Genomic DNA, 25190 nt, shown 5'->3' with positions numbered 1-25190 from the left:
CAAGCATGTTTTCATTAGAAATGCAAGCATATAAATATAAATGGATGATGATCATCAAACACTGTTGAAAAACAAAAGTTTTGTGAAAATAAGCTGTTTACCCAAACATTATTGACGAGTAGAAGAAACCAGCAAACAAACTGCTTTGAAGTTAAGATTACACTACTCTTTAGATTATAACTAACACTTCCTTCTAATACCTACTTCACCTATAATATATGGAGGTGTAAAAGATAGCCCAAAAAGGGCCATTTTTTACTTTTTTCACATTTATATTCAGCAAAAGAAAGCAAAACAATCTGCTATGAGGAAGCTGGAAACCAACCACTGGGGCAAACACTCTGAATGTGATTAAAAATAAATTAATAGGAATGACATTCTCACTAAAGCCAAATTATTTCTATAAGTATGCTAATTTTTACTTTATATTCTTGCCAGGATACAGTACTTTGACCCACCTGCTCTGAAGTGTTCTGCAATGAGATATATTTCCCATCTATATCTATTTCCTCAATACATATATTCCCAGTAGCAGATGCCGAATGAGAAATGCGAACACTGCTACTACTGGCTTCTGACTCTTCTACATCAACACGCTTTCTCTTGCCACGGGTGGTCCGAACGCTACGGCTGGAAGATGCTCTTGAGACAGTCACACGAGAAGAAGGGCTAGGAGAAAGCTTAAGCCTGTTAAAAGAAACATAATAAACAGATGTTTATGTGATGGGTCATCAGTACAAAGTTATAAAAGCTAAACAACCAACTACCATTTTTGTTTCTATACTTTTCCCATATACAGGATGTAGTTCAAATTGCTTTACAATATGTGAAAGTTACAAGAAAAACAAATTAAAATTAAAGAATAAATTACTAAAATAAAAAAAATCAATACACACTTGCATAAAATAGATATAATTAACAGTCCCTATACATAAGCACACTAATTTTTCTATCTTTAAGTCTCTAAAGTTAGGTCTGATCAGGTCAAATGGCCAGGGAGCACAGGAAAAAACAAAACAAAAAAAAGAAACGCCTTCATATAAACTAGAAGAAAAAAAAATAAAGGGGTTCCTTATTGCTTTTTAGGTTTCATTTTTACAGCTTTCGACACAGTGGGTCTCATGGAAAAGCTGGGGTTTCCACTTTCATTCAGTCATCACAGACTGCTTTACAGTGCACAATACAAAGGCAAAGGGTGATTTAGACTACTTTACCTCTCCTCTTCTCCTTCTAGTAGTTTCCTATATGCATTGATCTCCATGTCCAGAGCGAGTTTCACATCCAGGAGCTGTTCATACTCTTCTAACTGTCGTTGCATTTTCTGTCTAATCTCGGCTATCTCCCGCTCCTTTTCAGCCAAAAGCCGTCTACTTGTGTCCTTCTCTCTGGACAAAGCATCTTCAAGCTCACTGATCCTATCTTGCCATCCACGTGACTATACAAAAGGCAGTATAAACATAACATTGTGAATATTTGGTTTACAAAAACCATCCAAGAAGTAGGATTAAAATAAAACAAGGAAAAATGCACCTAAAAACCAAAAGACACATTGAAGACTGTTCATTCCCATAGCATAATGATCAAGTGCAAGTTAAATAAAATTTTGCAAACATTAAAATTTTTCAAAATTAATACTGGCTCTTAATTTGACTGTATGAATTACAGATTTGGGTTTTAGGCATCCTAATTCAAAACTGTGCATTATAATAAAAAAATGTATTTATGTAGTCTCCCTGTAAAGTACTTTGGAAAACTTAATCTTTTATAAAAAAAAACAAAAAAAAAAAAAAAAAAAAAAAAGAAGAAATTATCCAAACTCACTTCTTTCTGAAGATTGGCTAGTTGACCAGACAAGCTTTCCACTCTTAGATATGCCTCTTTCAGCTCTTCACGGGCCAGGCTAACAGAGCTGCTGTTCATCTCAGAAGCTAGTCTTGTGTTTTCAAGCTGGGGTACAAAAAACAGCAAGGTTTAAACAGCAAGAATTAAAAAGAGGAACACTGAGTCACCTAGATGGTTCACTGTTGGCTTCCTGACTAGCTGAACAGGAAATCCAGACTCGCTTTTAAAGTCCACTAACACTTTAATAACCCTGACGTACCAGTGGCTCAATCAGCAGGGTGAGAAAACAAAGAAAACAGAACGTCAAAATACTTTCACTACATACAAAGCTAATTCAATGTTATCTTTTTTTTTAGGTCTGCTTTGAATAACAAAATTCTAATAACTTAAAAAATGCAATGTAAAAGTAAACTTTTAATTTAAAGCATGAAGTGACAGCAAGGAGTAATTTAAGAGAACAACTCACCAGAGTATGAAAATTAGCACTAGTACAGTATCAAAAAAAATAAAATTTAACATTTTGGAACAGCTAAATGCAGCTTATGTACAGTATTGCACAGTTTTCAAATACAAGGTGGGGGGCACATGCTATAACTATGAGATGAATTACTTCACAGTCCTTGTTTAAAAAAGGTCTTGTTCAAATTAACAATGCATGTCAAAAATGCAAGTTTTCTATGCACACCTTTGAATAAGAGTCAGGTTTATTAAGAGTATCAGCATGAGCAAACACACTTGGTTCATGTAGTTGGCAGTTTCCTAAACAGTCTATACTGTGCTGAGGCACCGTTTAACAGAATTTTCACATATAAAGCATGCAAGTGCAGTGCAGTAACTATTGGTGTTATTGCTCAGTTCTAGAATACCAGGCTTGAAGCCAGACTACCTTTTTCACATACTCCAAATTCCCCCTGGATCCTAAAGACATACAAAGTGGTGAAGTGTGTAGGGGTCCTTGGCAATTTAAAATTTTGACTTTTAAAAGTAAAAGCAGTAAGGCTTAGGCTCTGTGGGTGCATGAGGTAGTGTAGCCATACGGCTTTAGAGTGGTTAATGAGGAAACTGTGTTTGTACTTGAAAGCACAACTAGTTTTGCTCGTTTCCTCATTGACACTCCTTGAGTCATAATCAAGGCATCTGAACCCACAAAAGTATAAAAGGAACCCAAGCAGGAGACATGGGGTATCAAAACGAAAGCAAGAAAAGTCTAGAAAGAAAGATTGGGAAGGCCAACACACTGTGGTATTGTCAAAGATTAAAAAGTTTTGTCGATATGAGAGACAGAGTGAAACAATAAGGCAAGTAAGCCAATGTGACAGACAGGAGTTGGCCCCATGGTGCACAAAAAGTACTGCGCTTATGGAGTATGGTCACTCTCTGAACAGCAAGGGAGCAGAAGAGACCAAAGAGATCAGACATTGGCTATGTTGGATGGTGGCAAGCCCGTTTTAAAGGGTTGCTGAGCAGACAAGATAAGTGGAGATTTAAAGATTACTGTAGTCAGTTGGACTTTTTTTTAATAAAAAGGACAATGCACTGTGGTTTGCACCAGCCTCTGTTGTTATGTATCCTCACTGCACTAAGTTCTCAGTACTACTTCTTTTGGTTACTCCAGTTAGGGGTTGCCACAAACGGATCATCTTCTTCCATATCTTTCTGTCCTTTGCATCTTGCTCCGTTATACCCATCAGCTGCATGTCCACTCTCACCACATCTGTAAACCTTCTCTTAGGCCTTCCTCTTTTCCTCTTCCCTGGCAGCTCTATCCTTAGAGTCCTTCTCCCAATATACCTAGCATCTCTCCTCTGCACATGTCCAAACCAACGCAATCTCGCCTCTGACTGTCTCCCAACCGTCCAACTTGAGCTGACTCTCTAATGTACTCATTTCTAATCCTATCCATACTCGTTATGCCCAGTGCAACTCTTAGCATCTTTAACTGTGCTACCTCCAGCTCTGTCTCCTGCTTTCTGGTCAGTGCCACAGTCTCTAACCCATAACACATAGCTGGTCTCACTACCGTCCTGTAGACCTTCCCTTTCACTCTTGCTGATACCCGTCTGTCACAAATTACTCTTGACACTCTTCTCCACCCATTCCACCCTGCCTGCACTCTCTTTTTCACCTCTTTTCCAAATCCCCATTACTCTGTACTGTTAATCCCAAGTATTTAAACTCATCCACCTTCGCCAACTCTACTCCTTGCGTCCTCACCATTCCACTGACCTCCCTCTCATTCACACACATGTATTCTCTCTTGTTCCTACTGACCTTCATTCCTCTCCTCTCTAGAGTATACCTCCACCTCTCCAGGGTCTCCTCAAACTGCTCCCTACTATCGCTACACTTCACTATGTCATCAGCAAACATCATAGTCCAAGGGGACTCCTGTCTAATCTCGTCTGTCAACCTGTCCATCACCATTGCAAACAAGGGCTCAGAACCAATCCCTGATGTAATCCCACCTCCAACTTGAATGCATTCATCACTCCTACCGCAGAGCTCACCACTGTCATACTTCCCTCGTACATATCCTGTACAACTCTTACATACTTCTCTGCCACTCCCAACTTCCTCATACAATACCACAGCTCCTCTCAAAGCACCCTGTCATATGCTTTCTCCAGGTCCACAAAGACGCAAAGCAACTCCTTCTGGCCTTCTCTAAACTTCTCCATCAACATCCTCAGAGCAAACATTGCATCTGTGGTGCTCTTCCTTGGCATGAAACCATACTGCTGCTCACTAATCATCACCTCACTTCTTAACCTAGCTTCCACTACACTTTCCCATTACTTCATGCTGTGGCTCATCAATTTTATTCCCCTGTAGTTACTGCAGTCCTGCACATCCCCCTTATTCTTAAACATCGGCACCAGTACACTTCTCCACTCCTCAGGTATCCTCTCACTTTCCAAGATTCCATTAATCAATCTGGTTAAAAACTCCACTGCCATCTCTCCTATACACCGCCATGCTTCCAGAGGTATGTCATCTGGACCAATGGCCTTTCCATTTTTCATCCTCTTCATAGCTGTCCTTACTTCCTCCTTGCTAATCCGTTGCACTTCCGGATTCACTATCTCCACATCATCTAACCTCTTCCCTCTCATTCTCTTCATTCATCAGCCTCTCAAAGTACTCTTTCCATCTGCTCAACATGCTCTCCTTGCTTGTGAGTACGTTTCCATCTTTATCCTTTATCTCCCTAACCTGCAGCACATCTTTCCCAGCTCGCTCCCTCGGTCTAGCCAATCGGTACAGGTCCTTTTCTCCCTCCTTAGTGTCCAACCTCTCATACAACTCATCATACGCCTTTCTTTAACCTTCGCCACCTCTCTCTTCACCTTGCGCCTTATCTCCTTGTACTCGTCTACTTTCTGCATCTCTCCGACTATCCCAATTCTTCTTTGCCATCCTCTTCCTCTGTATACTCTCCTGTATTTCCTCATTCCACCACCAGGTTTCCTTTTCCTCCTTCCTAAGTTCTAAGCACTAAGTTCTCAGTACATGACCAACAATGTTAACGTGAAAGAAGTATATTTAGACATTTGTAGCTACAGTAAGTTGATGAAACTCACTTTGGACATGTAGGTCTGCTCCATTTCCTCCTTATACAGCTTCACTTGCTCATCATGCTGGGCTCTCATGTCAGTCAGTGCCTGTGCCAGTTTGAACTCGTACTCCATCTGTCTCCCAGAATCAACTTCTACCAGACGGGTTTCATGCCGGCGCCGTGTGTCTTTAATCTCCTATCATAAGAAAACAAGATCAAAATTACAAATGTATAAAAACGTTACAGTAACCTTTCAGTGCTAAACAAATAATGCCATTTCCGCCTATCCATTAGACTTGCCTCTTCAAACATATTTTTGCGAAACTCCAATTCCTCAGCCAAGCTCTGGCATCGATTCTCAAAGTCTACTCTTCGAAGCGTCTCTTCCCCTAGCTGCTTTCTTGCTGCAGCCAACAGTGCCTCTAGCTGTGGAGAAGAAAACAAAATTTGGAATACAGTAAAATAAATGAAAGTCAAAATGAATTAGCAGAAGATATTTGAGTTCTCCCTTTAAAAAAGAAAATGCTACAATATATCTGATGAACTGCTGCATTACAATAATGGAAATGATACCACAACAACTTCCAAAAAATTAAAGAGACTCTGAAGCACTATAAATTTCATATATATTATTCCAGTAAAGTCGCCTCAATAATTTCTTCAGTTGAGACCCATTATAATTTATAATTTCCATGAAACTACTGGGTAGAAGTATGAGTGAGCAAAGAATGAAAATTTACACATACAGCCTAAGTGAACCATTGCTAAGAGACTTGAGTGAATAGGTTTACTGTTCTGCAGAAGTTTACGGCTATCCATTTATGCTAGGGTCTAAAGAGTATTAATTGTTGAGGCTGGGAGGTTTTCAGCCTCTATTCAAACCAACCGGAAAACGTCTGTGCCAATTGCCACTTGGACATACCATATATGCCATCTTTTTCTATAGGTTTTCCACAATTGCAGCAAGGCCAGAGGGTTTTTTATTATGTCACAAAATGATACCTGCCCTGACAAGATATTTTCTACTGTGAATGTTGTTCCCAAACATCAACAAAAGTTCAAAAGGGAAATTCAATTTAAATTTTAGGCATGTTTAATGCATGAAGTGCCTGGCAAAAATATGTAAATTAGGTTAGATTTAAGAATATACATAGCATTTATATTTTTAAGCAACATCTTATTTTCACATTTTATGTATAATAAACTAATGCATTTCCAAAACTGTCACTAGATGTCAGTAGATCAGTTCTTAAACGACAAAAGGAAAAAAAAAAAAAAAAAAACCCAAACCAAACAGCATTCAGTGTAATAGCCTAGGGGAACCTGAGCCAGGTACAAGACACTGTTGCTACAGGGTGTAGCCACAGCGATATGGTGAAAAGCATTAAAAAAAAAAACAAAAAAAAAAAAACAGGCAGCAGTCCCAAGTCCGAAACCATACTTCTGTCTTTTATTCTCCTTTACCCAGAAATATATAAATGCTTCAATCTCTGCATAGATCAACATGACAATCTGTGAAACAATGGTGCAAGCCAATTTCCTCTACATAACAAATAGCGTAAACACATTTACTTTGGTTCAACAATAGCATTGTGGCCAGCTATCAAAAAGTACTTATTAGATTGATTAGAAACCAATGTCCCCAGAACTCGTTAATTTTCAAAGGAAGCAGGCAGTTCTGAATCCCCACTGTGTGTAGACGAGATACTAATCAAAGCAGTCAGACTATTCAAAGCAGGTGACTCTTTAGCAAGACAGGTAAATATTTATGTCCTGTAGATAGCCATCAACAATAACCTGTAGCAGAATTTTCCAGAAATTCTGCCTTTTATTTAAAACACTGGTTTATAGCCCATTACACGAAGCAACACACAGAAATGTCATTTTCTTCAGAATACTGAAAAGGCCTTAAAAGTGGTGGCGTTTTCACCACTAATGTCTTCGGGCTGAACACCACACCAAACATAGCCCTAGCACATGTTTAGCTACACTAGTGTGTTACGCCATTTTTCCCCTTAATGTAGACTGCTTTACAACTGTTAAACCCTTCTGGATTAGTTCTGAATTATTGAGATTTCTATGTGTAAAGCAGATTTTAATAAGCAAAATGCTTCAGCCACTACAATTTATCCTTCTGCAGAAGACGGACTTCACACACACACAAAAAAGTGTGGATTACTTTAGTATGGGACAAATAAATGTGCCCAAAAGGGTACTCCTATCTGAAATAATGTGAAACTATTAAACTGAAAATTTACCGTGTGCTCCAAAGTGCACAGACTATTGTGGGCCCACTGTCTGCACTAGTGTTTCAAAAGTCAAGACTGAGACTTTGAGCAAGATCTGAAAAATTAGTAAATTGGGGGTGCAAAGAAGGTTGGAGGTGATCACAATAAGACCTTTCAAAAAGAAATTAGACAAGTATCTTCCTTGCTGCATTGTGACACTCAGAGCATGGAAACGTGCTATCAACTTTGCCTCCAAGTGAATTCAGTACAGTTATTGTGAACTTTGCACACAAAACTATTCTACAATGAACATGATAGCTTATACTCTCTATATGTATACTCAAATGCAAAAAAATTCAGTATACATAATATCACCAGTTATGACATTTTAAACTGGGTATAAATACTTTGTGTTTTATATACATGCAAAACATAGTATAGATGCATAAGAAGCAACTTAACAGAAAACTGAACAATTTTTGGGGTTGTGCATTTCTTTTATCTCTGCACTGGGATGGACACTATGGGTTACAAACCATCACAAATACACATTCCCCGGTCTTCCAAATAGTCCAAATGTAAATAAACTGTTACATATACACATATTTACACTTTTTAACCCTATTTTAAAGAAGGGCAACATATTTACGTGGCTTATAGCATACCTTTAATGAAATGTGTGTTAATATAACAAACTGATACAAAGATGGTGAAACAGGTATTAATCACACTAAGGTAAGCTATGCAAAATATTAACTGAATAGAGGGAAGAAGAAAAAAAAAAAAAAAAAATTTGAATCTGAATTTTCTTGTAGAGTTCTGATTTGTTCTCTAAAATAAAACAATGTTAATGCAGCTAAATGTACACATTTGAAAATCAGAAAAGTCTTTAGTAATGTATAGTGACTGAACAATCTTTTAAAGCAAAACAGCTATAGTAACCAAAATAATAAACAGCTTGGACGCTAGTTGGTGAATGAACTGTAAATCTGTAACAGACCCATGTCATTTACAGATTTCATGTTTTGAAAAATCATTTTTCATACTGCCAATAGAGGTGCAAACCTTACGATTCTCATGTCTTGATCTGAACCTATATTAGGCAAGTACATAAAGCAGTCCATGTCCAAATGTATTGAAATTTAAGACTTGATTGTTACTCAAACTCCGTATTTCCCCACATAATGGGTGCAATTTGAACTTGTTACAGTAAATTATGGTATAAGCAAGTTTACAGTATGTTAAATGGCTAGGCCAAGTCATGCAGCTGGTACATAAGCAATCCAGAGTTTATAAAGTCAGTTAAAATACTGCAATGAGTTTGCATTTTTAGTAAGCCTCTTGCCTTAGCAAACACGTTCAAAGTTGCCAAGTATGAAATCTTGCATTTTGTGATCATCAAGTGCTTACGCCTCCAATCACATCATGCCTAAAGCCTAGTCAACATACAGTTAGGTGTATCTGTATCTAACTAACCCATTCATTCTATACACTTCTCAGCACTGGCCTATCACAAACACACCATAAGCAAACAAGTCAGAGAATGTATGCATGGCATAACATTCAGGTGTGTTCAGAGCCTAAGTTAACAGACAAGAAAGTTGGCCCATTTTTTTTTTTTTTAAATTTACTTCATCCAAGAGCGAGCTGTTAAATTTCTGTTTATTAAATGTTTTTGTAACAATAAGTCATATTCAAAAGTGATAGCAGTAATAGAATGCAAGTACACATTAGACTACATTAAATACATGCTTTTTAACACCACCCAATGGAGTTAAAAACTAAGCACAAATAGGCTTGTGGTGGCTCTGCATCTTTCATAGACAGCAGATTGCAATTCAACTGATGGGCATTAGTGGCAAAGGGTCTAACTATTTGTTCAATTTTCTTAAAACATAACATTTTTGAAAGTATACCCATAGTGCAGCAGCCAATAATTATAAATTGAAAAATACAATACAAAATAAGCAATTGCTAGTATAAAAATTAGTACCAGTATTAACCTAAGAATGGATAAAAGGAAATGAAATAAGTTCCCTATCTAGCTATTACTTAAAACACAGTAACTCATCAAAATTATATAGAAAAGTAAGAACATGGAAAGGGTCTGATTAATTGTAAAACGGGAAGAGGATTATGATTTTAATCCCATTGTGAAGATACATGGAAGCAAAATTATCTCGAGGTTTTATACCGCTATGTGATCCACTATGACCAAACTAATTATTGCCCATTGTTGCTATATTGGTGGTGAGCATGGTCAGATGTTCTGCCCACAGATCAGCTGCAGTTCCATTTTGATGGGCATCTGAAGGATTTTTAGGGCTCAGGATTTAGCCCCTTTGTGATCATGAGCGGTTTGTGCATGCATGCATGCTCTGCCCAGCATCAGACCATCTTCCATTGGGCATCCAACTGGCCGTCATAAGACTTAATAAAAAAATTAAAAAAAAAAAAAATCCCAAGGAAAGCATACAAAATAATGAAGTTCAAGCAACCATTCTCAAGGTAAAATTGAAACAGTAAGCTAATTTGTACTTGAACTTTTCTCGATTTTATGATGGACAAGGCTTTTCAATGGAAGATTTTGAAATTTCAAAACTTTGTTCAGCGCAATCAGTTAGAGATATCTAAACAAAAATTGAATGGTCTTGACAAATTTCTTTGAAGTGTGCCACATCAACAAAGCTGGTCCACAGGGGGCTAGGTGGTTTCTTGCGGACTGACATATGCATGAGCTTTTGCAATAGGTGCTTTGCTCATTAAATGTGAACGTACCAAAAAACTCTCAGTCTCCCTTTACTACTAGGAAAATAAGAAATAAGCAAAGGGTTTCTCAAAGGCTTCATGAAAAGCAGAAAATACATTAAGATACATGCTACACATGTCCCAGGGCCCCAACACTGTGGCTCATTAAAAAAATAAATCACTGCATGAACAGATGTTAAAGGGTTAAGTTAAAACTTGGTCAAATGTTCAAAATTTCATTTGACCATTGCTTTACTAGACGTAACCAAGTAAAGCACACAACTAATTATATACTGTACATTTACCTTAGATTGGATAAACTTTATTAATCCCTAGGAGAAATTTACAAGCATACAGCAGCAAAAAACCAAAAGATACAAACTCAAAAGACAAACAGTACAATCAGTAGATCTATAACTTTTATTCAGTACATTTATCTCGAATGGCTTAGTAATATAAGGGATTTAAATTGAGGGAAGGAGCACAAACAGATACAAACAAAATTACTTACTTGTGCATTCTGTTCTTCCTTCTCTGCTGCATTGGCTTCAGCCCATTTCGTTTCAGAAAGTGCTGCTGCTAGAATGGACTCTTTAGCATGAAGAGAAGCCTCTAACTCTTTAATTTTGGCCTGGGCTCCACTAAGTTCTGCTTCTTTTCTTACAAAGCTAAAAAGATAAAACACAAAATATAATTCAAACATGTTAACAAAAAAAAAAAAAAATGCACTGCACACCACTTGGTATATTCCAATAACTAGTGCAAACCAACAGAAAGCTAATGAACTTCCTAACACACAGTAGAAGACCCCAGAAGAACCTCAACCGATTTGTGATTGCTATACACAATGTACATTTTAAATCCAGTTAAAGTTTGTTGCACACAAAATGCATTTAGCTCACAAATCATTCCCCGACTTGTGGGAAAGTGGGTAGTTCTCCTTGGTATTTATAAAAACTGCCTCAAGTAGCTTGGTTTTGGACACAGGGGGTGGGGCCGGGGAGTATTCGTGATCAGAATGCAAGGTGTTGGTATATAACCGCAACAACTTCTAGTACTGAAATGAACATAATGTTGGTATAGCGTTGTAAAAAATTACTTCAGTACAGGTAGTTCGACTATACGAGCTAATTAGTTCCAAATTATCACTTGTTAATTGAGAACTCGTAAGGTAGGAGGTTTTCCCCCCCCCATTGAAATTTTACAAAAATGATTACTTTGGTTCCAGGCAAAAAATATAACTTTTTGCCAAATAAACAAAAGGAAAAACAAACGTATTATTACAATTAACACTTCATCAAAACCAAACGCACATTTAAACAAAAAAATCCAGATGAAAGGCAAAAACTTCTTTGCTAAAATTGTAACATTCAATTTTGGTCACTTTGATTTTCCGCAGATAAGGTGTTTGGTTTTTATCTTCTTCAGGAATGCTTCCAGAGTTGTCCATTTGCGACAGTACCTTTTCTTTTCTTCATAAATTTGCCGATAAGCAAAAGAACTTTTTAAATCTACCATTACTTTTCTATTTTCCTCATCATTTGCATCTTGGGAGGCAAAAATTTTAATTGCTTTTTCAATGTGTTCAAAAGCTTCAAGTCCTTTGAGCGTAATAAAGTCGGATCTGGGAATTTCTTCTTCTTACTCTTGCTTTTATATGTTTTCACAAGCTATCATTTGGAGTTACTCTTCATTTGTGAGCTGGTCATTGCGTGCTTCAAGCAGATCCATTATGTCATGTATAGAAGCTTTAACATTGAACTCTTCAGCAATCTGGGCAAGTTCTTCAATTTCATGCTGTATGATATCCTCCGGTTTTTCATATCCTTCAAAATCGGCAATTAAGCCGAGACATTTTCGCCAAACGCCGGTCATAGTTTTCTCCGAAATTCTGTTCCAAGCATGCTTCATTATGCTGACTGCATTGAAAACTGAGTTTTTCCAAAAAATGTTTTAAGAGTAGGACATCCTTCTGTATCCATTACTTTAAAGAAAGTTTCAAATAATATGCCTTAAAAGTTGCAAGTACACCTTGGTCCATAGGCTGAAGGGGTGAGGTTGTACTGGGGGATAAAAAAATAAACATTTGGATGGTGGTTTAGCAGAGCAGGTGGGCACCCGAGTGCATAATCCAAAATGAAAAGGACACAGATGGCAATTTTTCTTTGCTCTTGCAATGTTGGATGGCAATTTTTCTTTGCTCTCGCAATGTTGTTTTATCTCTGGTTTTTCTCATCATATCATTCCATCTACAAAATGTGAAGCAGTGACCCAAACCTTTGTATCAGATTTCCATGACTGGAAGATTAGGTTTCTGAAAAGTTTTTTTTAGCGCTCTTGAGTTTTCTGACCTATAACTGAGCAGTTGCTCAAGTTTGCAGTCTCCGCTTGCATAGCCATCAAGCATTAACATTTGGCGATCTTTTGAAGCTTTCAATCCATACATTGATTCTTCTTTTGCAATATAGCTCCTTGATCTCATTTTTTCCCCAAAAATTATCCTCTCATATCCCTACTAAAGATTTGAGATTGCATGTAATTATCCTTCAATTGACTAATTGTGGAAAAGATTTTGCTGCTTCAATATCTGCACTGTCTGCTTCAACTTGTAACTTAACATTATATCACCGTACTCTCTTATAGTGCTCAAATCTTCCACAGCTTGCAGCAAAGGTTTCTTTGTAGTCTCTGTGCCTTGCAAAAATGGACAATGCTTTTGTGAAAATTGTGGCATAGATAACAGGCATTTTTTTTTTTTTTTTAATCTTTGTGTCTGATCACTAACCCATGCTGTTAAAATCATCTCCATTTGGGGAATTACACTATCCTCTTTTGTTTGTCGCCACATAGATTGACTGGAGTTAAGAATGTGCACTCCAGGCAAATACTGTTATTTGTCTTTCAGAATTTTACAGACCATTGAAGAGCTCAAAGAAGAATACTTATCACAGATGTTTTTAATGGTATTTCCGGTTTAGTGTTGCCTTATAAATTTCATACTTTTGCTCCAAAGTTATGGGTCTTCTTTGTTTCTTGTTTGAAGTCTCGGTCAGTATATCTTTGCATTTTCTGGTCAGGTTGAAAAAAAGGGTGTCAAAAATTCAAGAGACAAACGAACAGCAAAAGAAAACAGTCAAAATAGCTTTTAACGTTCCCTTTCTGATAATGAAATCGTGTACAGCACTTTGAACTGAAGCAAGTGCGACCATGGTGTACCACGAGAGGCTGGCAGGGTGTGGGAGCGGTGGGAGTTGGTGTCTCTTGCCAACATAATTTAGCATTTAGCTCAGTTGAGACCTGTATCCACTTGCTCGGATGGGGTTTTTGGGCCACGTGCTTTTAAATTGCATGCAAATTTCAAAAATGAAAAATTACATTTTTATTTTTGGCACAAAAAAATTTGCGTAAAGATATAAACTCATAAATATGCTCAGAAAGCGAGAACTACTTTTACACAATACGCACAGATTTAAGACTGGTATGCATGTACACGCACGAACACACACATAAATTTTGGCAGCTAGACAACTAGATCAGAGCATCTCCATAAAGGCAGCTCTTAAGTGTTCCAGGTATCAAGTGATTACTATGTACTAAAGAATTCTATTAAAATCTATACTTTTTGTTTGGGGGAAAAAAGTTATCTGTGCTTATTATATTAGCTGGTTGTTTTCAATAAACAAACCATTTGCTCTTAGACGCACAAAAAACACTTTATTCCAATGTTGGTTTCATGAGTAAACAAATACATACTGGCCAGATAAATTGTTTAAAAAACTTTTACAAAGATATCTATATCTACCGTCCCAACAGTATGATCTGTAATGGAAGATTGATCCTGTGAATTAATGTGTTAACTTTATTTTCTTAAACAATCATGGCATCTTCAGTGAAGTTTGCAACTATACCTAATGAAAACAGCAAATTAGGCTAAGGGCTTCATAAAACACAAAAAAGTTTTAAAAAATTATATTACACACACACACACACACACACACACTATAATTAAAAGCAATGGGAGTAATCGCTTCAAGCAAGGTATCCATGGTTTAGGTGTTCACACAAACACACTATTGTTCACCTGGAGACTCATTTATGAAACTATGCATTGAAATAGAGCATGAAAATACAAATATGCCAAAATAACAAAAATAAGTAACCAAAACAAAAAAAAAAACCATATGCTAATTTCTACACATTTTGCAGCTTAAAAAATCACAATCATACTGTAACCTCTATCCCTCAAACGCCCCCCCCCCCCCCCATTTTCCCCAGATCGATCATGAAACAAACATATGAACCTGATATTATATGGAATCTCAATGACACCAAATTTATTGCCCGATAGTGTTGCCTTTAATCAGACGTATCGTGCCATGCTCCGCAGTAGAGTGTGACAAGACCATGTCTACATTTTTGGGGTTGGAAAGGCGTAAGGCGCCAGTATCCAAGCGGGCACCCATTATCACCTGGCACATGTGATGACTGCTATTACAGATTGTACAAAACTGAAGTTTCAGCCTGTTACCTTTACCAGCAAACCAGCTACCATGTATAGCAGAATCATGTCTACCAAAGCTGCTTTGTCTCAAATTAAATCACAAGTTGACCCAAGCCACCAGAACAGGACATTTGTCAGTTTCATCTTAGACAACACAGAAGACTTGTGTGTTAAAGGAATGTAAGATGCTTATGGTTAACAAAAGCAGTTTCATTCTTTCAAGGTACACTTCTTGTATTCCAATATGAGCCCAATAAAGTGCTTTGATTATACTGGGAAAACAAGACACTACAGCAAATTGTCTTTATCTGCTGCCAAAACCGGTTATGTTTCTAAAAAACTGAACGCAGCACCTCATCAGTCAGTTAATGTCTCCCAGTATAATGTAGTGAAGTCTGGCCGAAATATTCCTGACCCATCCCTTCTCCAGGAATTGGGCAACAACAGGTAGGCTATATTAACGAACAAAAACGTCTTCAGTGCAAATACACATAATGACCCTTTTAAAACAGAAAAAAAAAAAAAAAAAAAAATAGAATCTGTACATCATGATTATCACTTTCGAGGTGTAACATTTTTGTCACATCACTGCATATTCTAATAAAGGCTCAGTGATATGATTTATTATTTATTATACACAAGTTGTCAATTAGGGCGGCACGGTGGCGCAGTGGGTAGCGCTGCTGCCTCGCAGTTGGGAGACCTGGGGACCTGGGTTCGCTTCCCGTGTCCTCCCTGTGTGGAGATTGCATGTTCTCCCCGTGTCTGCGTGGGTTTCCTCCAGGCGCTCCGGTTTCCTCCCACAGTCCAAAGACATGCTGGTTAGGTGGATTGGCGATTCTAAATTGGCTGCTTGCGTGTGGGTGTGTTTGGGTGTGTCCTGCGGTGGGTTGGCACCCTGCCCAGGATTGGTTCCTGCCTTGTGCCCCGTGTTGGCTGGGATTGGCTCCAGCAGACCCCCATGACCCTGTGTTCGGATTCAGCGGGTTGGAAAATGGATGGATGGATGGATGAAGTTGTCAATTAGGTGACCTGGCTGCATTTCCCTTGCTTTGAGGGTGTTATTTCCCAGTTTCTCCAAAACGTTGCACATGGATGGGTCACAAATATCGTAAATATATGCAAGTTCTCCTGATAAGTTTTCTTTTATACATCCTGACATTTGAGTGGAAGGCATAGAATGTTTGTACACAACTTCCTTTTTGTCTATGTCAGTTTTATAAATCTGACCCCCGATTTGCAAGAGGAAAAAGGTCACAAAAAAGTCAGAAGCAATAACTCAACTGACCTAATGCTTCATTACCCACACCAACCAGCTTGTCCATAAAAATTCAATTACTATATTTTACTATTTTAAAAGTGAACTCACTTGTTCAAATATCTCTTTTTAAAGTGTTCAAATTTGATTAACAAAAATGTCATTCAACAGCCAACATCCATCATTAAATCAAATGTGCTTGAACTCCAGGTGAACCCTATTCAATGCAACGTCGCTTAATCTGTCAACCAGTAACTACAACCACTCATGAATTTTCTTGACAGGAGTGGCATGGTGGCAATTTTCATTTCTAATACTTTTTTCTGCAGGAAATAATTTTTGAACAGCAGCACAGTGGTAGTGTTGCTGCCTTGAAGTAAAGAGACCAAGGTTTTAATTTTGGGTATTTCCTGCATGGACTTTGCACAATCTCCCCATGTCTGCATTGGTTTCCTCTGGGTGCTCTGACTTCCTACCACTGTCCAAAGATATGCAAGTCAGGCAAATTGGTGACACTAGATTAGTCCTAGTGTATGTGAGTCCTCATCCTGTGATGGACTGGCACCCAGTCTAGGGTTTGTTCCAGCTGTGTGCCCGATTTTATATGCAATAGGCTTCAGCCTCAAGTGACCCCGGTCAGGACCAAGCAGGTTAGAAAAATGACATATTCTGAGCAAAAGTGACAACATGCAATTACATGCAACCAAGCCCAGCAAACTACTAGAAATTAAGCTATAAAGGCATTAGCAATTGACTTGTAATGGACTAATGTCCATTTTAGAGAGAGAGATTCACTTTGTTAGGGGCACAGCAGACTACTGGAAAGAATTATATCTAAACTTGCGTTAAAGCAAGATACAATTTTTTTTTTTTTTTTTTTTTTTTTTTTATAAAAAGTGCCACACTCACACACCCCATCATACCTGCCTCAGCAGGCCAACAATTCTGTGATTTGACAAGCTATTGCAGTACACTCTGAAGAAAATCTGGAAAATCAGGATTCAGGTTACCCTGCAGCAGTTTAGATAGGCTAAAGCCAATGCAGTTTTGTATTAAAATGAACAACAAAAATAAACAGGAGAGAACAGTGGCCCAGCAGGCAGCTACCTGACAAGTCTGTGTGCTACTCTGAGACACACACACACACACAGTCTAAAAGCATTATAATTGCTGTGCTCCCCAAAACTGCAGGTTGGGTGTTAGCCGAGGACATTTAAAAATACTATTGAATACATAGCATTAGTAATTTGAAGCATGAAGGATGACAGTTGAAACAAACCCTACAGCCTGTTTCAGCAGAACAAGACACACACAGATTTCCTGTGTTTTACTGCTAGAGAGGAAAAATCATTCCAATAAGGGATTTATTTATTTATTTATTTTATTTTTTTAATTCTGACATCACAAATTATCTCCATAATGTGTGAAGCTTCTGTTCTTTGCCCACCACTAAAAAGGTCCTAAAGCACCCTTAAACAAGTCCACACAGGTAAACACTCTACTCTCAAATGCACTCCCCCCACCCTGTTTAATTAAATATAATAACTCCATAGAGACCTAGTGAGAATGTGCAAACTCCAAACAACCAAATGGCCAAGCTAAGGTTCAAGCAAGTGAGGATGACTGGATGCTATAAACTAGGCTGTTATAAGAACAGTTTAGATCCTACACTACACCAGCACCCCATCACTGGTTGGTTGCCACTTGGTTTCTACTGCAGGCATATTTTTTCAAAATTATACCGGTTTCACTGTATTGGACGGTATTTTTTCCCCCATGCATGAGTGGATGTTAACCACATTTTCCACTGCAATTACTGGATAAGAATAACCTATTCCACTGTCATGAGAATTGTACATTGTCAAAAAAACATTTTAATGTGCACGTAAGTATTAATACAGGTTTGCATGGCCCCATAAAGTGATAGTTTTCAAGGGGGTGGCACTAATGAAGAGAAGGAATCACATTGCATAATCACACTGCAGATGCAGTCAAAATATAGAGCCTTTTTATTGAACAAAGTTTGCAAACAACTTAAACTAAAATCTTGACAACATATTTTCAACCAACTAAGACATTTAGACTTAGTAAAATATCCAGAGGTGCTTGTCAAAAGTTGTATTACACTGAACCTGACATAGAAAAGGAATAAACAGTAAATATTTTTTGTAAACCAACTACACTGTTAACAATCTCGGTCCACTGACACGTTAAAGTGACTTTTTAAAACAACTTTACCATCATTAAACTGCATATTTAAACTAATAATACAATAAATAATAATGCAACTTCCAGTTACTATTACTTCCAAGACTTCAAAGTCCTGGTGCATTACACAGTATTCGCCAAAAAAAAATAAAACAAAACAAGTGCAACTTGGTGATGACATCTTTACCAACTGAACCGTCATTAAGGCAAACTGCATTAATATGGACCTTGCTTCAAGCTAAGCTATATACATAAATAAAAAAAACTGCAACTTGCATTTATAATGTTATTTGTGGAATAGCCCTACGGAATCGTATTAGGGCCACGGTGAAGAAAAAAAACAAACTATATGTCGAGATTGAAGTCGATATTTCCACTTTATTCTCATAGTTTATTTTGTCATTAAAGTAGAATGTTGTAAACTACACTTCATCCTAAAATCAATGTTTAATTTACTAGATTTTCTCAAACCCCGTCATAAGTTAATGTAGCACATTAAATGCTTTGTGTTAAGTGTTCCCCAACCCAGTTGTTAATCGCTGTGCGTCTCTTAAACTGACTTCCTCTGCACTAAGAGGAGACGCTTGCAATGATTACCGCACAGAATACATTCACTTCATGATATTCCTGCGCTCTGAAACTCTAGAATGCCAAGATAAATTTTCACGATGAAATGCATTAAAGCAGGCATTAAACATGCACGGTAGTGCTGCTCCCTCGCAGTAAGAGGTCCCCAGGTGTACGTTCAGTGTAGAGAACATTATGGCAGGTGTGACGAGCCTCCAAAAAACCGGATGTATGAATGGGTATCGCACAGGTTTAACTTAAATATTGTGCAAATATTGGGTTTGAGATCTGGTGGTCAGAGACACGAACACAGAATTCAATGCATGTTTTTCTGAGCGGGCTTTCTTTATTGCATGCGTGCTGTCTCTGTCTGATGTACCAAACCCGCAGTTCCTATCCTTCCTTTTTCTTTCTCCACATAATCAACACACGATAAACATCTTTGTGAAATTAAAACTAGTTATAAACTTAGCCCACGGAGTGTTCAGAACTTTAAAAAAAATCTCTGTTATACATGCTTAATTATGCCATCCATTCAGGGTTGCGCCCATCCCAGTAAGCATTGTGTGCGAGGCAGAAGCAAATCCTGAACGTGGCACCAGCACATTGCAGGGTGAATACGAGCAATACACACACTAGCAGGATCAATATAGAACAAAACCCCACATCCTTCATGACTTGGAAAGGAAACTGAAGCACGCCGAGTAAACCCACCAGAAAAACATGCAGATTCAAAGCGGGGAACACCCAGGACCCCATTGCTTCAAGGCAGCAGTGCAACTTCCACGCCACAGTGCCCCCACATGATTAATACATGCTTTAATGCATTTCATCATGAAAATTATCATCAAGTATTTATCTTGGCATTCTAAATGTTCAGGGAGCAGGAATATCATGAAATTAATGTATTCTGTGTGCTACCTGCACCTCCTCTTAGTGCAAGAGGAAGTCAGTTTAAGCACATGGTGATTAACATCGCTCCGGGAACACAACACAAAGCATTTAATGTGCTACATAATTTATGACGGGGTTTGAGAAAATCTAGTAAATTAAATATTCATTTTAAGATGAAGTTTAGTTTACGATGCTCTACTTTAATAACAAATTACGAGAATAAAGTCAACATGTCACACTATTACACAGTACCCAGGTACATTACACAGTATAAAAAAATACAACTTGGCTTGCAGTATTATCCAGTAGAATAGAAACAGTATTCACACATTTGAACATAATGGTCCACATCGGACCTTTTAAATCCAAAGTATCTCTAGACAACAGACAGGACTCCCTTTTCCCGGCAAAAGTTCTTCTGTGTCATCATGTCCAACTTTATCATCTGCTTCAGTTTCAGAATCTTCTGTCCATTTTCACCGCGCAATACCTCCACTACCGCATGTATTCCGTTGCATGTGTTTAGCGGTGTAGCAGTGAAAAAGGTCCCCCGTAAACAGTTTCCTGCAGCGCCACGATCCGAACGTTGTTTAGGCAATTTAAACCGGTGTTGCAGTATAAGAAAGGATATGGATTTTCACAAAAATAATAAACGTTTTTCAGTATGAACTGAAATAACCACCCACTACTACTGGCATGATCAATTTTAGCACTTCATAAACCTGTGTACAAACAAAAGGACTTGGAAAATTATTGAAAATACAAAGGTTTCAATACAGTCATGTAATCTGAAATCTGAACAGTAACTATCATCATAGTAGTCAATATAATTCCTGATTTTTCAGCCAGCTGCATAATGTTCACATTACTGGTTCCACTCGTCAGTACCAAAATATTTTAGACTGTTATATAAACAATTTTAAACATTTTGTGAGTAGGCTAAAAGGAAAGTATCAAGTCAAATTAGCAAGCAAATAGAAGGAAACTGTACCAAGATCTTTACAAATAATTTGTAAAACTAAAAATATTTCAATAGGGTGAGGGAGGGGAGGTGTCGTAGTATTAAAATGTGACCTAAAAGTTTAATCTCAAAGAAAAGTAATTCTTTTGCAACCATTTCAAAAGGTTTTCATTAACTGCATACTGCTTTAAAAAATTGCCTCTAAAGTTTACTCTAAAATCTGCTACTTTCTAAGATTATAAACTCATTACCACTATTTAATACTGGATATTAAAGGGTATACATTCCTTAAAACGCGCATATCAAAAGTTTTATATTTCTACAATTGGTACCCAGTTTTGATGAAATATGGATTTACACCATAAATTCAACTTGAACAATTACATGAGAAAGAAATGATGATAAACATTTCTAAAACCCTGTAAATCTACCAGGTAAACCCAAAATATTCATTCATTTTGTCGGTTGCACTCCCCAATATTTTAATGATAAGACTTATTAGCATATTTTATACTTCCATCTTTTCTAAAGTTTGAAGTTGCTCATTTACAGCTTTAAAATATGCATAAATGGGAGTGACGTGATACGCTTAGGAGTCTGCCATGTTAATAAATCTACCCCATACGAAGTAACAGCTACCATGAACTTCCCTTAGTGTAAAGTAAAAAGTGAGTTTTCTTTGCATATTAAATTTTCTGTCGGGCACTATTCCTTTCTGGAGGCACTTGCTCCCCAAAAAACTAATACTTCAGTCTCAACTAACTGCTAATTACTTGCATGCATGCGCACACACACTCCTCAAAAATAGTCAAAGGAAAAAATATTAACTTCAAAACGGTTATTTAATGTTTAATTTCTTTCAACACCTGTATGCAACAATACAATCTAGTATATTGTTAAAACCAAGAATAACCTGAACAGTGAAAATTAGAAGGGGTAGTGTGGGAGGGGGAGAGTGAGTCTTGTCAGATGCAGAGTTCTGCAATTTTTTTTTTTTTTTTTTTTTTAAATAAAATCATCCACAAAATAAAATTTCCTTTGGCAAACGCTCAGGCAACCACATTATTGCTTCACCTGGCTGAAATAACTTGTCTCAACATTTCATAAATCACTAAATTTATGTTGAATTGAATGAACAGTGTTGACAAGTCCAGCAGCACAATCTTGGGAGCAGAAGGGTAATGCTTTAAATTAATGTGCACTAACAAGTCTGATCACATTTTAAAGTACAGGTGGAATCCGGTTATAATGAACATGGGGAAAAGGCATACACTATTGTGACTGGGGCCGCCAGCGATTAGCCATTTCTAATGGCAGCGGTGCAAGGATAGCTCCGTAGTTGCTCTGCTGCATCTGGTAAACAGTAAACCAAAGGCAACACAACGTGCTTGTCACACAATGTTTAGAACATTTAACACCTGATCTTCCACACTCTCTCCTGTTCTGCCACAGGCATGATTTAGCCACTGATATTCTTCTAATCTGAAGATGGGAGCTAAAGTAGGACGACTGCCCCATGTTACAGCTCCCATCCTGTGTGCTTGAGTACTGAAGTAACAGCTCATACTTTGAATGAAGTCTTTATTACTGTATAGAGGAGGCGGGTACAGTCTAAAGTACCTGCATTTTGCTTGGAAACTTGGACTCCCGCTTGATAGTACCTGCATAAAAAAACGTTCTTAAACTGTAAAAAATATTTTATTTGAAAATGAGGAATTAGATATATATAACAAATATAAAAAAAAAAAAGTATATGTACTGTATATGTATATGTATGTATATTTGAATATTTGTATATGTTAGATGTAATCTATACTAATTAATAAAAGGCAAAGCCCTAACTGACTGACTGACTGACTCACTCATCACTAATTGTCCAACTTCCCGTGTAGGTGGAAGGCTAAAATTTGGCAGGCTGATTCCTTACAGCTTACTTACAAAAGTTAGGCAGGTTTCATTTCGAAATTCAACGCGTAATGGTCATAACTGGAACCTCATTTTTGACAATATACTGTAATGGACGGCAGCTTGATGGCCGTGGGAGGCGGAGTTGAGTGTCACGTCATCACGCCTCCTACGTAATCACGTGAAAAGACTGTGAACTGAGTAAGGAGAAATGAAGGAAGAGCCGCAAACAGCGAAGAACAAAAAATTAATTAAACAATTGAGAAGGGAGCGAGTGAAGCATACAAGCATCTTCATAAAGGAAACAAAGCACGGTGTAAAACGTAAGTTTAAATTAAGTTTATTGAAACGCTCCCGTTGCGGATTGCAATAACATATTCGCAAGATAAAAGAACTCAGTAGGGAGAAATGAAGGAAGAGCCGCAAACAGCGAAGAACAAAAAATTCATTAAACAATTGAGAAGGGAGCGAAACAATAAGAAGCCAGCGAGTGAAGCATAGAAGCATGTTCATAAGGGAAACAAAGCACGGTGTAAAACGTAAGTTTAAATTAAGTTTATAGAAACGCTCCCGCTGTGGATTGCAATACCATATTCGCGAGATAAAAGTTTAATGAGAAGACACGAGGTATAAACGAACCACACGCCGTAGCGCAACGTTAGGGGCAACAGTTTCAACCATTCTATGATCTGCTTCTCGCAACTGAAAGAAGGCACATGGCGGATGTTAGCCGACTTCCTGACCGCAACGTTAGGGGCTTCAACTCTGGCGCTGACGATAGAGATTCGATTCCCGAGGGGATGAAGTGAGTGTGTATGCCTGATGAGCCCAGAATTAGGGAGAAACACGTGTCGCATACTCTTTGCATTATTTGAAAGTAAACTATTAAAACCATTCTATGATCAGCTTCTGGGAACAGAAAGAGGGCACGTGGCGGATGTAAGGCGACTTCCTGACCAACCACAAGCGTTACCTGGCAGGTAACCACCCATACAGTCAGACTGTGATTCAGAAAACGAATGCCATGAATGTAATTACCACGATCTACATACTGTCAAATAAACGAAACACACGCCGTAGCGCGACAGCTGTGAAAAGCGAGGTTCAGAAAAAAACAGATCCTTAACAAATTGTTATTGGTATACTGTATTTTCGATCCATTTAAAAAGGTTTTCTTTTCTTAAAAAATTAAAAGCAGTACTTCGCCGCAACGAAGCGCGAGAATTTGGCTATATACATCTGCTTCTCACACTTAAAAGAGGGCACGTGGCGGATTTTAGACGACTTCATGACCAAACATAACTGTTACCTGCCACGTAGGGTTACCACTTTTAATACAAAAAAATAAGGGACGCATACTGCAGCGGGTGCCACATCCCAGTGCCAACACTTTGCAGACTGTACTTAAAAGACCCGCCCTCCTCACTGGACAGTTAAAAACACCAATCAAACTAACGATGACGTCAAGTATTACCCAATCAAAACTACGAAAGGAGGCATCTTCATAAAATGCGTGTGGGATGATTTGCATAAGACGCTGCTTTAAAAAAAATGATAAAAAAAATACGGGATAAATCCCGTCCCGTATTGATCAAAACGGGACGCGCAATTTCATTCTCAAATACGGGACGATTCCGTATTTTAAAGGACGGGTGGCAACCCTACAGTGCCAGGTAACCACCCATACAATCAGATTGTGATTCAGACTAGGAATGCAATGAATGTAATTACCCCGATCTACATACAAGGCGAAAGTCTTGCAACATTCAAAGATGATGGTTTGGGATAAGTACACCATAGAACATAAAAGAGCTTATGAAGCCTTGAACCAAAAAAAGCAAGATCTCAGAGATCGTAAAAAAAAAAAAAAAAGGAGGTAATGTCGTTTTACTCGCTGTAGATTTTAGTCAAACATTACCAGTTATTCCACAAGGGAGACCAGCAGATGAACTCAACGTGTGTTTAAAATCCATGCTTCTCCCACGCTCGGTTATATGTCGCGTGTTCTCGGGTAGGTACACCAAAAAATGTATACATTTAAGCATGTAATGGGCAAACAAAAAATGAGGTATACCCGAAGGCACTGCAGTAGTACTTAATGTAACTTTACTTCTTAAATGTTAATGTTTTACTGTTTAATAATTTATACGCTTCTTATATGTTGTTCAAATTCTTTTATCAAAATACCAGTGACAGCACAATGCACGATAACATGGAGTGAATACACCATACGCATCCGCCCACGGCCGCCCTGGTGTGCGCAGATAGGAGTTGATTCTACAATAAAATAAAATAAAGATAAAACCCAAGGATTGTTTCCTGCCTTGTGCCCTGTGTTGGCTGGGATTGGCTCCAGCAGACCCCCCGTGACCCTGTGTTCGGATTCAGCGGGTTGGAAAATGGATGGATGGATTTTACTGTTTAATAATTTATATTTATATGAAATGTGCTTCTTATATATTACTTCATATTCTCATATGACAATGATGTTAATGTTGTTTATATTGATTTCTATGTTATTG

General features: G+C 37.8%; 2 protein-coding genes across 3 annotated transcripts in view; one reads left to right on the top strand and one right to left on the bottom strand.

Annotated features, from left to right (window-relative positions):
* Nucleotides 1-25190, top strand: part of c7h5orf63 (chromosome 7 C5orf63 homolog) — a 389765-nt gene that overhangs the window by 174930 nt on the left and 189645 nt on the right. The window lies entirely within an intron of this gene.
* The window catches only part of lmnb1 (lamin B1), a 51202-nt gene that overhangs the window by 14956 nt on the left and 11056 nt on the right, over nucleotides 1-25190 (bottom strand). The window contains exons 2-7 of the mRNA XM_028805220.2: nucleotides 10886-11042; nucleotides 5699-5824; nucleotides 5424-5594; nucleotides 1822-1947; nucleotides 1215-1435; nucleotides 459-687 (exon numbers count right to left, since the gene is read on the bottom strand). Coding sequence (XP_028661053.2) covers nucleotides 459-687; nucleotides 1215-1435; nucleotides 1822-1947; nucleotides 5424-5594; nucleotides 5699-5824; nucleotides 10886-11042 — 1030 coding nt within the window. The remainder of the gene's footprint in view (nucleotides 1-458; nucleotides 688-1214; nucleotides 1436-1821; nucleotides 1948-5423; nucleotides 5595-5698; nucleotides 5825-10885; nucleotides 11043-25190) is intronic.

Source organism: Erpetoichthys calabaricus, chromosome 7 (genome assembly GCF_900747795.2).
Source record: "Erpetoichthys calabaricus chromosome 7, fErpCal1.3, whole genome shotgun sequence".
Lineage (NCBI taxonomy): Eukaryota > Metazoa > Chordata > Cladistia > Polypteriformes > Polypteridae > Erpetoichthys > Erpetoichthys calabaricus.
This window is presented reverse-complemented; position numbering and strand designations above follow the sequence as displayed.